At 37.5% G+C, this 14,053-nt stretch overlaps 1 protein-coding gene across 5 annotated transcripts in view; it reads right to left on the bottom strand.

Annotated features, from left to right (window-relative positions):
• Positions 1 to 14,053, bottom strand: part of oxr1a (oxidation resistance 1a) — a 354,447-nt gene that overhangs the window by 22,507 nt on the left and 317,887 nt on the right. For 3 of the 5 annotated variants that reach the window (XR_011352015.1, XM_069920289.1, XM_069920291.1), the window contains 4 exons: positions 7,765 to 7,845; positions 6,598 to 6,723; positions 2,644 to 2,796; positions 2,054 to 2,149 (listed from right to left, as the gene is read on the bottom strand). Coding sequence is in view for 4 of the 5 variants with exons in the window: in XM_069920289.1 (XP_069776390.1) it covers positions 2,054 to 2,149; positions 2,644 to 2,796; positions 6,598 to 6,723; positions 7,765 to 7,845 (456 nt within the window). In the remaining variant the exon portion in view is untranslated. The remainder of the gene's footprint in view (positions 1 to 2,053; positions 2,150 to 2,643; positions 2,797 to 6,597; positions 6,724 to 7,764; positions 7,846 to 14,053) is intronic. The other 2 variants (XM_069920290.1, XM_069920292.1) reach the window with 1 other exon arrangement.

The raw sequence follows: 14,053 nt of genomic DNA, 5'->3' as shown, positions 1-14,053 counted from the left end.
AAATAGACACATTTCAGACCCTCCAACTAATACATTTCTGGTTCCTCTCCTGCCCATCCTTCCTTACAAACTTACAACACATTACTCATGCTTTTCACCTTCTGCCCTAATCTTAAATCTATTCTCTGCACTCACATTCCGGTTCCCATCCCCAACAGCTCTAGCAAACCTGCCTACCAGGATATTGGTCCCTCTCCAGTTCAGATGTAGTCTGCCCTTTTTTTACAGATCAGACTTTCCCCAGAAGAGATTCCAATGATCTACAAATCTGAACCTCCACCCCAACTCTTCATAAACTTTGACTTATATAATATCATTGTTTTAATTCTATTTTGCTACAATGCATGCTGCTATGGCATTCATCTGCCACAACTTCCTATTCCTACCCTCACTGGTGCGTGGCACATGCCGCAATCCCAAGATTACCACCTTTGAGGTCCTGCTTTTCATCTTGGATTCTAACTCCTTGTATTCCCTCTTCAGGGGACTTTATCCCTACTCCTATCTATGTCACTGGTTCCAACGTGGACCACCACATCTGGCTGCTCAACCTCCCGCTTGAGAATGTTGTGGACTCAATCAAAGTCGTCCCTCATACTGGTATCTGGGAGTTGACATACCATCCGGGAGCCTTTTTCTCATTCACAGAACCTATCTGCTTGCCTAACTAGCGAATCCCCAATCACTAATAGCTCTAGTCTTCTCCCCCCAACCCTTCTGAGATGAAGTGCCAAACTCTGTGCCAGAGACATGACCACTACTTTTCCTTAGTAGATTGTTCCATCCACCCTCCACCACCCCCCACCCCCCTACCGCCGCCCCACCAACAGTATCCAGAACAGAATACTTATTGTTGAGGGGAACAGCCACATCTGACATCCGTATCAACTTTGAGCTTCTTGCTTGGTTTTTTTTTGTTTTAGTTGCAGGTCAGGGAAAAACAAAATATCGGGCTACAGCCATTACTCTCCCTGACTATAGCTTGCTGGCAACCAGAATCAAGTCTGGTACTGTAGTGTGTGTGGGCAACCTTCAGCTAGAGATGGAGGAAATGTTATCAGCACAGGAGGACTGATAATCTCTCAAAACAATATTGTTACTAGATTTGTATTGAATAGCTCTTTGCTAAAACTTGTCGTTGCAAATTTCTTGAGAAATCTGAAAACAAATCAGTCTCTGTGACCATGACGTCTCTTCCTCATCCTCATCCTGCTTCCTTTCCTCCAACTTTCCATGTTCTTCCCTCTCTTATCCCTATCACTTCTCAGTTTTATTTCTCTTGTGCCCTCTCACCCATATCCACCTGTGACCTTCTTGCCTGTAGGCCTGTGCACCTCTCCCACTATCCCTCCCCCATCATTTTATTCAGCAGTTGCCTGCATTTTGCTTATACGCTGATGAAGGGCTCAAGCCTGAAACATTAGGCATTTATCTTTGCTACATAAAGAACGCTGTGTGTCCTGTTGAGTTTCTCCAGCATTTTTGTGTAAACTATGTGACCATGAGACAATTTTATTCAGAATGCATTTGCCCACTATTTCCAGAAACTGCAATGGCCTTTTATATTCTCTCACCCTGCCCATCTCCTTCGCAGAATGCAACTGGCTACCTCACAGAATGCAGAAGCAAACTTTACAATTCCATGATTGACCCAAAATCCAAAATGTCCAAATTAAAAGTTATCCTGACAGCACAAAGACAAGAGTTATTTTCTTTCTAAACCTGCTACTTAATTAAGCCAAAATTTCTCTTTGCTGAACGCCTGCAACTGCCATATCAATTGACAAGAAATTTTAATTTTGGAGGTTGCAGCTGCTGCCAAGAAAGTCTACTTGATCTAAACTCGTTCAGAAACTCGGACAGTAATGAATCATTATTTACGATATTTAGGTTTTAAGATACTATTTTAAGTAGGAGTTGATGGCTTTGTTTAGTCCCAAATGAATCATGTCACCACGAGATGATTCAAAATACTTTTGAACTGATTAGCAGAAATAGTTGAGTATGAAATTAAACAAATTACAAATGTTCTTAGTGATTTCTGTTTTCTTACCTTAAATTCTGGATAAAATGTGAAAAGGAAAGTCTCCCCTGTGCCATAAAAACAATCGCTAACTTTAAATGGTTCTGATGCTAGTGCACCAAATAGCTGCAAGTATAAAACAGGAGAACAGTATTAGAACAATTCTTAATCTACCAAATGGCACAATTAATCCTAAATTTATTTTGTGTGCTGACAATACTATCATTTTCTGACAGTATGCCACAACAATGGGAACTCCATCACAATCTCTGCACCCAGTGGGACATACAATGCACTCCATAGTAGTGCTCCCCTAGACCTCAACTGAATGGAATTTGCCCAGGTGCAGTAGGAGGAAAGAGGAGTTTTGCAGGTCAGTCTTGAAATACTGTACCATGCAAATCTTCAGCAAGTGGCAGCATGCATTGTAGCAAAACAGAATTAAAACAATACTAAATAAGTTAAAGTTCATGAAAATCAGCAATGCACAATGAAGTATTACAAGAAAGAACTTTACCTTTTACTATTTGAAAATTACTTTGATCAAAGTTAATTATACATTTTTTTTAAATGGATGACACTGAGTGACATCCTCTGTGTTTTGAATGTCTTTGCTGTACCTGGCCATCACTGTCTTTAATAACTAACAGCATTGGTGTGTCGACACCTGTCATACTGCGATACAATGTCTTTAGACTCATGCCATGCTTTGCAGTGCTGTAAATTAAAGTCCATGGGTAACCAACAGTTCGAGGAGGCAGGTCTTTAGCAAGCTGTAATTCATACAAAATAGTGCACAAAATCACCCAACAGAATTAAAATACAGTTTGAACAATGTTTGATGCAGAAATGCACTTTCATCTCCACCACAACAAAAGATAAAAAGGCAGTTGCTTGCCAAATCTAAAGTGCTGACCAATACCAACCAGCATGATCTGCAATTTTAAGTGATACTCAAAATAAAAACTAATTCCAAATACCTTTCAACTCATTTAAAAGATGAAATGCACCATATTCAATAAAATTAACCTGATAATAAAGTGAAAATAATTGACACTTGTATCAACTGAACCTAGGATTGAGCATTGTTTAATAATTTGGGTTTGCTGCAGCTTTCAAAATAAGATTAACATTTTGATAACCAAAATATTCCTTTAACCTGTCAGGTTATAATGCTGGAAACAATTTCTAATTTTCTTAAAACATTGATGAAAATATGAATTAAAAAAAAATAAAGAGCACATGTTTCTTTGCACCAAAATACAACAGGTTGAATCAAAATAAAAGTGGAAGTGTAATTAGTGTGATTTGATTGGAGAGAAATGAATTTAATGTATTGATGTCACCTTTAGTCATTATTGCAGTTTCTAGATCATAGTTACATTTTCAAAACTAAGGCAGAATATAAAACATTGGGGCAGAAATAACTAGTCTTTGGACTTTATCAGCCTTCAAGCTCTACAACCATTTTGATTAAATTAATGCTTAGCAAGTCAGTTTGCCGCTCTTGAGCACAAAGACATCGGCACATCTTTTAAACAGTCTTATAATCCATCATTTTGAGTCTTGTCAGTCTACTCCCACATTCCGTCTTGCTTTTCCTCACCAATTCCTTGGTTCACCTTTGATGAGTTCTAAAATGCTCCCAATTCTCAGGCCTCCTGCTATTTCTGGCAATGTAATACATCTCTTCCTTTGATTTAATACTGTCTTTAATTTCTCTCATCACCCACAAATGAATCACTTTTCCCATTGAGCCTCCAAAATGAATATAGTTTTCTTGAATCACATCCAATGAACCAACATCGTAAAGTGTACAGTCATGTACTTTGAGAGAAAAAAATATATGGGCAGACAATTTTTTTTAAATGGGGAGAAAATTGAAAATACCCAGAAGCAAAGGGACCTGGGAGTCCTCGTGCAGGATAGCCTGAAGGTAAACTTGTAGGTTGAGTCAGTGGGGAAGAAGGTGAATGCAATACTGGCGTTCATTTCAAGAAGAATATCAAAGTAGGGATGACATGTTGAAGCTTTTTGTGAGCATTGTGAGCAGTTTTGGGTTCCTCATTTTAGAAAGGATGAGCTGATCTTGGAGAGGATTCAGAGGAGGATCACAAGGATGATTGCAGGAATGAAAGGGATATCGATATGAGGAATGTTTGACAGTCTTAGCCTGTACTTGAAACATTTCAAATGTTGAAAGGTGTGGACGAGGTAGATGTAGAAAGGTTGTTTCCCATGGTGGGAGAGTCTAGGACAAGAGTGTATAACTGCAGGATTTAAGGGCATCCGCTTAGAACAGAGATGTGGAGGTATTTCTTCAGCAAGAGTGTGGCAAATCTGTGGCATTTGTTGCCATGGCAATTGTGGAAGCCAAGTCACTGGGTGTATGCAAGACAGAGATCAATAGGTTCTTGATTAGCCAGGGGATCAAAGGTTATTGGGAGAAGGCTGGGCAGTGGGGCTAAGTAGGAAAACGGATCAGCTCATGATTAAATGTTGGGGCAGACTTGATTGGCTGAATAAAACTATTTCTGCCCCTATGTCTTATGGTTATATGCTTTGGATAACTGCCTAATCATCCAAACTTTGTAATGCAAATATTTAATGGAATTGAATCAAAAACAAAAAGATAATTTATGCTTGAATAGCCCAAAAACTTCAGTGAGTAGAAGATGAATGTTTAAACATAGCCAGTCAAACATGCTGTCTGATGTATGCCACTCCGCCATGTGCTTCACAGAAAAGAAAGCTTGTCTGCCCCACCACTAATTGGGTGAGGTTCATTATTACATGTACCAAGATGCTGTGATGGACAAACAGGAGATTGTAGATGCTGAAACCTGAAGCCAAATGTGCTGGAGGCTGGAGGAACTTTGCAGGCTGAGCAGCATCAATGGAATAAAAAGAATAATTTAATATTTTGCACTGGAGTCTTTCATTGGGACTTGAAATTAACTAAGGATTGTCATTCTTCCAGAAAGGTTGCATTTAAAAGTTTTATTTAATTTTTCCATCATATCTTCATGAAAACTTTATTTGCAAGCACACAGAAGTGGAGATGAAATGTAGTTTACCTGTAATGGGAACAGTAATTTCTCTTAATTTAATTTACACTTATTTCTTAATCATTCAGCTGTTTATTTCATAATCATTCAGTTTGATTAGTGAAGGAGTTAACAGTTGCTTGAGTTGTTCTCTCAAGTTCCAGTTACTTAGGTTCCTTTGCTCTGCTGTGAAAGAATAAGTTTAAAGAATATGCTTAACAAAGAGTTAATGAGTTGAAAGGTTAATGAGTTGGTGAGAATACAGTTGCCTTGTAACATAGGTAGGAGTGTGACTGTCTTCTGACATGACCTTCCCTAGTAACTAGCACCACAAAGACTGTAGAAAGACCAAATACATAAAGAAGTAAGGCTATCCTGTTTTTGCCAGCTTGTCTGCAGACAGTACAGGGGAACATATTGCTGTAAAAACAAGAATTGCCAGCTGTGTGAAACTCATGTGAAATTTGTAGGGTTTCACACAGACCCTTGTCCAAAGGTATATAAAAATTGGATGCTATATGCATTGAGTGGGGATCAGTGTAGAGAATGAGTTACTGAACTCTTTTCTTGTACTCCTCACTCCCTTCCATAGGGACTGCTCTCTGTGATTCCCTTGTGCACTTATCCCTCCCCACCTATCACACACCCCTCCCCCCGATATATATCCTGCTACTTTGTGATAGGGTTACAAATTTTTGCCAGGTTTCCAATAAATCTTTACCATCTGCATCTTTGGAAAAGCTGACACTGACACATACAATATTGTATTTTTAGGGAATTCCAATTGTGAAAGTGTAAACTGCAATATTCTTTTTTCTATTTTTATAATTTACATCTGGCTGCAATCTGCAAGGTAGACTGATAAACCCAATGGAAACCTTGAGTTGACAATAGTTTTAAGTTTGGACTGAATGATCCCAAATTTAAAGGAGATAGGTATTGAATGTTGTTCAGGAGAGTCAAAGTAAATTGCACAGGCAGAGGTTGGGTAGAAAAGGTTCAATGGACAGGTGGCTTAACAAGACTTTTACAGCGAGCTGTGAAAGTCATAGATTGGTTGTGGCTAACTCATGTTTGTTTAGCATAGATCATCCACAAATTTCTGACAACTTACGACTCAGAGCATTGACTTCTTTGCCACTACCAGAATTATTTTTGTATTTATGCTATTATGAGTTCCTAACAAATTCTGAATCTAAAGAGTTAACTGAAATTGAGTTTTTTTTAAAAATGCTGTCAAATCTGCAATTAATTGAAATATGAAATGGGACTAAGAGGTGATTGCCACTCTTCAATGAAAATGTCCTTAGTTTCCTGTTTAAAAGATTTCACACACTCACACAAAATTTAACTTAAGACTTTTTGGGTGAAAAAAAAATCTTTACCATGCTTTGATTATAATTTGGTAATTATCAAATTAAGATCACTTGTTTTTGATATCAAGACACATGTTCTGTCTTTAATGTAGAAAACCATACAGTACACATCAATATTTTTAGCATATATTCAGAATAACAATGACTTTACCTTTTCTATCTGATCTGTTTGGAGCAGTTCACTTTTTTCACTTAGGTTTGGCCAAAATGTTTCAGGCTCCAAGTCAGATTTTGAGGTGGCATTTTGCCTCAGACTTGTTTCTTCTCGCGTTGTTATCTAAAAGCAGAGACAATATTAACATCCACAATGCTCCTCAGTTGCTTGAGGCAAGTTGAGTGAAACGATGAAACAAAGACATCTTTGACCCCAAAAAGAAAAAGTACGACTTAAAATTACCCAACAATCCCTGAATGTTTCAGGCTTCATATTCAAATAATTTGTCTTTTGAAACAAAAATAATCTCAGAAGCAAAGCTGTGTATGCAAGTAAAATGTGCGTACCATTGCAAAATTTGGCTTCCTACAATTTTAAAGGCAAATTTCATACCGTTTTGAATCAGTGTGCCTGATACAGGAACAATTGTATTAATTCTGGATGACAGAAAATGAGCTTGCTGCCAATATTAATTTGAAAACCCAAGTTTTAACACAAAATATGACAAAACCAAGAACAGCCAATTCCCCATAATTATCATCAATGCATTAATCTAGTATTTTATGCCATCAAGTGGCTGAAATTCTGCATTGCAACTTTGCTTTTGAACGAGAGATATTAAAGAGAATGTTGTAATCAATAGAGGCGTTCATTGTCGAATCAGTGTTGGGTATAATATATTGTGCAGGTTAGGTGATGTCACTAGGAAACTGGTATGCACTGTCATTGAAAAATAGGGTTACTACTTCAATCTATGAAAGTTTAGAAGGCAAGCAATAAAATAATCTACACTATCTTAACATGAAGAACACTCAAAATATTCACCAGTAAAATATTCCTCCACATCAAATCACACACTTTAAATTCAGCAGTAACATAGAGAACCTGCTTATTATTACAATGGCCATGTGACAATAAGCACAGTTTGAGCGTAACCCATGAAATGGAGGACAAAAAATTTCCCCTTCATGCAATGGGCTTAAATAATCTAGTAGTGTGTTAGTTAAAATCAAGGTATTTCGACATGGCACTGGTTAACTGCTGCTGCTGAGGCAAATAATGAAGCAGATATATTTGCCACTGGTAAAACTCAGGGATGCACACAGCCACATCTGCTCTAATGCTCTGGGCAAATGAATAATAGGATTAACTACAGATGGGCACCTTGAGACGTCTGCAAAGCTTGCGCAGTTCTTCAGTATTAAGAGCATCGATCCTGCGATGGTACTCAGTCACTGATACTACCTAAATACAGAGACAGGAAAAAAACAATTCCACTAAAATTTTTAAAGAAATATATATAAAGATGAAGATTACGTGCAGAAAGCAAGAATGTAAAGATTGGAATGGAGCTTTAAAGAAAGAATAATAGGCAGTTGTGTGGGATTTGTGGAAGAAGAAAGGCAAAAAAAGTTATTTTTGGCAGTTAAAAACCTACATGGTACCTGAAAAATCATTATACAGGTACACGATACTTTATCCGGACATCTAAAACATGGAAAGCTCCAAAATCCAGTAAGTGGGGAGAGAGGCAGCCGAGGGACTGGCGCTTGGGGGAGGAGGCTGGGTGACTAGAAAGGGGTGGGGGTGGATACGGCAGCACAATTCAGGTGGGCTTTCCAAAATCCGTAAAAATCCGAAATTCAGAACAAGCTGTCCCCCCAAGGGTTCCAGATAAAGGATCATGTACCTGTATTATTGTACATATTGAAATGTTTTTAAATAGTGAAATACTTGAAATCACAACCTCATAAAAAAAACTCATGTCACACCAATGTATTTCCTAAAAAAATGCCATTGTTCAGAGAATTGTCCAGATGCTTACATATACAAACTGTTTTCTAAGACAATGCACTGATTAAAAGTATTTTTTTTCTGCAATTAATTCTGAGAAAAATAAATTTCTTGATTCTTCTTTAAATCATTGCAATTTAAAGGCAAGAAATGTTAGTGCTGGAAATGGAAACACTGAAATTTAATACAAGTTCATAACTACTCAAGCAGAGTAAAATGCTTTGTTTTGTATAAAATATGTAACTGAATTTTAGTCTTAGACGACTAAGATCAATTCACATAGCTTATATTCTGCACTTCATTTTTGAATGAAACTCATACCAACTTCGAGATTAATTTTGGACAGCTTATAAATGCCAAGTATAGTTGTGGGTTCCAGGCTCTCCCTTATTGGAATCCAGAATCTTTGAATCCAACAGAGCTAATTCTACTCATCCAATTTCAATTGGATCTACATCATACAAATGCTAACTTTCTACCAAAAGCCCCCAAAATGTAATGACAATTTGTTAATATAAACCTGAATATTGCTGCATTTCACAGATCTGTCACTCAAGTCATATTTTCTCTGCAGAAATCATCCTTAAATCAGAATGTATTTAACTAAAAGGATGTGATTAAACTAGACAAGATGCAGAAGTGATTCACAGGACTGTTGCCAGGACCGAAGAGTTAAAGGAGAGATTCATAAGTTGGGATTGTTTACCAAAGGTGAGAGGGTAATCTTATAGGGGTTTAGAAAATAATGATCATTCTTACGCTGGATGGTCACAATCTTTCTCCTAGCATAGGGGAGTCTAGAACTGTAGGGCATTTGCTATAAGATGTGAAGGAGAAGATTTAAAGGGGATCTGAGATGTAGAATGGTGAGTGAATGGAACACACTGCTGGAGGAAGTGGTACATATTTAGACAGATACATGGTTGGGAAAAGTTTATAGAAATAGGAGCCAAACACAGGCAAATGGGATTAGTTTAGACAAATTGGTCAGTATTGACTAGTTGGTCCGAAGGCTCTGTTTCCATTTTAAACAACTCTTTTTTTGAATATTTTTTTCCCCAAAAAATTATAAAATAAAATCTTCAATATCACAATATATTAAAATTTTCCTTACGGGCAATAAAAACAGAAGTCTCTCTCTCTCTCCCTCCCCTTTTCCTTACATACGAATCCTCACACCATCAGAGGTTACATATCTTTTAAATTTATAGAATACAATTGGGGAAATCTCGTTTAGATATGTATAATAGTAACATTTATAGTCGTTTTTTTAAATTACTGTATTTGGGCCCCTATATGGTCCAGGTATTGCTGCCAGATCTTTACAAAAGTGTCCTATTTATTCTTTAAATTATATGTGAATTTTTCCATAGGTATACAGCTGTTCATTTCCACAGTCCATCATACTATAAGAAGACCTCTGTGACCCTGGTTTTGCTCTTTAGCTCTGGAGAGCATAGTCCATTTTTGTTATAAATTTGGGTGGATTTCTCATCCAGACCATTCATTCCATTTCACTAATTTCAGGTGGGGTCAATGTTGGTCCCCATCTTTCTCTTAAGAATGATCTAATCTGGATAAAAAAAGGACCTACTGGCCACTCCGTATCTGTGCTTTAGTTGTTCGAAGGACACAAGAGTTCCTTCTGTATAGCAGTCTTCAATATATCTTATGCCTTTGTCAAATGATGAATTTACATTCTATTGTCAATGTTCATTGCCAATAACATTTTACACAATGGTGCTTTTATTGATATCCCTACTTTTCTTCCTATACATTCATTAATTTCTTACCACATTCTGATCATATGTATTAGAATGAAATTATGTCTTTTTTTCCCGCAGAGATTTGACACTCCATTTATAGATAAAATCCTTTGCTTCCCCCTCCCCCATTGAGGGCATTCCCATCTGAATCCAAGAGGTAGGGGTGGGGATTCTTCCACAAAGAACGCTTCGAGAAATCTAACCTGTGCAGCTTGGTAGTCATTTTTTTTAAATCTGGAAATCCAAGTCCTCCCACCCTATAGTCCCATGTCAGTTTTTCCAGTGTGATTTTTGGTGCCTTATTATTCCATAGGAACTGTCTAATATGATTATTTAACAATCAAAATAAATTTTTAGGTAACGGAATAGGCATTGACTGAAAAACATAACTGCAGTCTTAACATTACTTCCATTTTGACGCAATTAACCCTTCCGACTGGAGTAATTGGTAAGTCTCTCCATTTCTGCAGGTCTTATTCTATCTTCCCCAAAAGAGGAACACAAGTTAGTTTATACAGATTTTGTAAAATGTTGTCAGTTGCTATTCCAAAATATTTTATTCCATCTGTCTTCCATTTAAATTTACTTCCTTTTTGGTATCTTCCATATTCAAAATGTGTCAATAGCATTATTTTGCTTTTGTCCATATTTATTTTATATTCTTCCTTTTTATTTAAGTGTTCCTTGTAATTTTTCCCAAAGATTTAGCCGGACCTGATAGGTATAGTAGCACATCATCAGCAAATAGTGTAATTTTGTGTTCTTCTTGTCCATGAACCCCTTTATATATCCAGATCCCTCATCACCGCCAATGGTTCAATTGTTAAAATAAAAAAGTGCTGGGGGACAGGGCGCATCCCTGTTTACTCGATCTACTCAAGGGGAACACTGCTAACATCTGATTATTGGCTATAATTCAATGTTTTTTATCCAGTTTATAAATGTTCTGCCTATACCAAATTTTTCCAGTGTTTTAAATAGAAAGGACCATTCCAAACGGTCAAATGATTTCCAGAGAGACTATAATACTTGGATTCTGTTTGAATTTTGCCATGTGTATTATATTGAATAATCTTCCTAGACTATTTGAGCAATGTCTTCCTTTAACAAATCCTACCTGGTCTGTATGTATGCAAAACAATTCTTTGAAAGGGTAATTTGTTGTTAGAGTACACTGTGATAACACATTAAATGAGTATTTTAACTTCCTTGTTCCATGATAACTTGAAGAATATCTGCAGATCTCTAGTAGACCCCAGTACTATTTATTACCTTTACTCCCACCCTCTCAGATGTTAAAGAAATGATTTAAGGGCCAAATATTATGGACAATACCTTGGGAATCCTCAACAATGACTCCATTGTCACTGCATTGTTTCAAATATGAGCAAGTTCATTCCCTTCTGATTACTGTGCACCATTTTCTCTCAGCTACAAATCAATGCTCAACAATGCTTGAAAGAAGCATTAAAAATACCGAGGACACAAAATGCCCTCTGCCCAGAGGTCATCAGAAAGAAACTTGGAACCACTATCATTGACCAAACTTGTCAAGTCCTGAAGAATGCACGTGTCAGATGGAATCTGCTACAGGGAGTGAGCAACCCAATAAGAGGGAAAAGAAACTGAAACACAGAAATTATTGGAAAAGCTCAGCAGGTCAGACAACATCTGTGGAAGGAGAAAATGTCAATGGTTTTCGATTGGGATCTGTCATCAGAATGCCTCTTATGAAGAGTACCAGATCTTAAGTCTTATCTATTTCTTTTCCCACAGATTGTAGTTGGCATTCCAACTTTATTTTCTTCGCCCCATCTGGATTTTCAGCACCTATTTTTATTTTAAAAAATTCACTTGATTTTGTCCTTGCACTGAGGGTATCCTCCATTGTGTTGTGCTAAATGAACAAACAGAAGTGCTGGCAGCTTTAAAAATGGGCATTTAGGAGGTACCATGAACTATCAACAGCAAGAATGACATCTGTAACATCATGCATGCCCTGGATATATTCCTTACTTCACTGTTACTAAAAAGCCAAGAGCTCAATCCTGCTTCAACAAGGAGTGAAAAAGGACATAACCATAGCAACAGGTTTGCCTAAGAAAGAGATGCAAACTTGATGAACCTGCAAACAAGATGCTAAACAGCAGGCAATAAACAACAATTAGTAATATCACAGGCTGAAGGTTCTGTAGTCCTACTACATTTAAGTGAGAATGGTGGTAGAAAATTGAAGACAGATGGTAGCTCAAAGAATATTTCCATTATCAACAATGGCAGAGACCAATGATAAAGATGGGAATGAAGCTCTGAGATCACTTCAGCCGGAAGTGCTGAACAGATGATCTATCTTAGCTTCCTCTAAGATTCCCACCATCACAAAACCATCTTTAGCCAATTCAATTCACTCCATATGATGTCAGGAGATAGCTAGCAGAGTGCAAGCCATGAGACCAGTCAACTGTTGTATACGTGAATAAAAGAAAATTAGCACAGTTGTCAGACACTTAACATCTCAAGCATATTCAACCATTCAACATGATCATGGCTGATCTGCCCCAGGCCTCATCTCTTTTCTGTCAGTTCCCCCATAACCCTCAATTCCCTGATCTTTCAAAGATTTACCAACCATTTTAAATACCCTCATTGATCTAGCATCCACAAGGTAGAAGATACCAGAGATTCACCATTTTTGCACCTCACATTTAAATGACTACTCCCTAAACTTGTAACTATGTCTTCTTCAAGATTCTTCAACATTTAGCCATCATACTCAGAAAGGAACTTACTTGCTTCACCAAAATTGCTCATTCTAAATTCTAAACAGAATTAATTTATTTTGCTGCTTGTGATAGAAAAAGCCTATAATCAGGAAGAGATCTACTGAATATCTTTTGGATTGCCTCCAGTGCCACTTTTTCCTTTCTTAAAGAATGGAACCAAAGATATGACCCTGTAAAACTATAAAATATGCATTCCTTTTTTCTCAACTCAACCCTCTTGCAATGAATATCAATATGTCATTTGCTTTCCTAACAATTTCCAAAACAGTTTTTTCCACCCTGCATTTACTGCTCCTCTACACATCAAAGGCAATTTGCAGTGGCCAATTAGCACGTCCACAAGTCTTTGGAACGTGGAAGGAAAGGTCAGTGAGACAATTAAAGGTCAATGAGAGCATTAAAGGTTGGTGATTGAACCAGGGAAGCTCGAGTTCTACATGAGGTAGCAGATTCTTAAACTGTGCCACTGTCTCTTTTACACAGAGCTCAAAAGCTGGGCTTTATTCGCATTTCCAGCACAGTGTGAAAGAATCGCAAGGAGGATCAGGGGATCTACTCTTACCCATTTTCAATCCTCTTAGGTTGGTAGTCTCAGCGGTGGAGCATATTTAACTCACAAAACCTACTTTTTTCAGTTCCGTGTGAACACGCAAGCTGGCTTCCTAGGATGGGTCATGTCTATGGGAATACCATGGCTTTGCAGTATAAAAGGGACTAAATGACTTGATTCTATCATAAGATTAGAAAGTGAGAATGTTGTCTAATAATTGCTCAAAGTTAAATTCCAATTGTAAATCCTCTGCAAATCAACCCAGAACACATTCATACATGGGCCAAGAGATAGTTTCAATCATGTTGAATGGCATTGCCAAATACCCCACCATCAAAATCCTGGGGGTGAGGGGTTCACAATTCACTGGCACTCAATTCCGCACATCTATCCACATCAATGGAACAGAGTTGGAGAGTGTTAGTACCTTCAAGATCTAGGGAGTTGGGGGGAGTCACAGGATGGAGTAGTGGCCGGTTGGGAAAACCAGACGTCTCCAGGAAAATAGGAAAAAAGTTAGGGAAAAGCAAAGAATAACAAAAATAAAATATAAGAAATAG

Source organism: Narcine bancroftii, chromosome 2 (assembly GCF_036971445.1).
Source record: "Narcine bancroftii isolate sNarBan1 chromosome 2, sNarBan1.hap1, whole genome shotgun sequence".
Classification (NCBI taxonomy): Eukaryota; Metazoa; Chordata; class Chondrichthyes; order Torpediniformes; family Narcinidae; genus Narcine; species Narcine bancroftii.
Note: the sequence above shows the minus strand (reverse complement) of the source record. Positions and strands in the feature narration are given on the sequence as shown.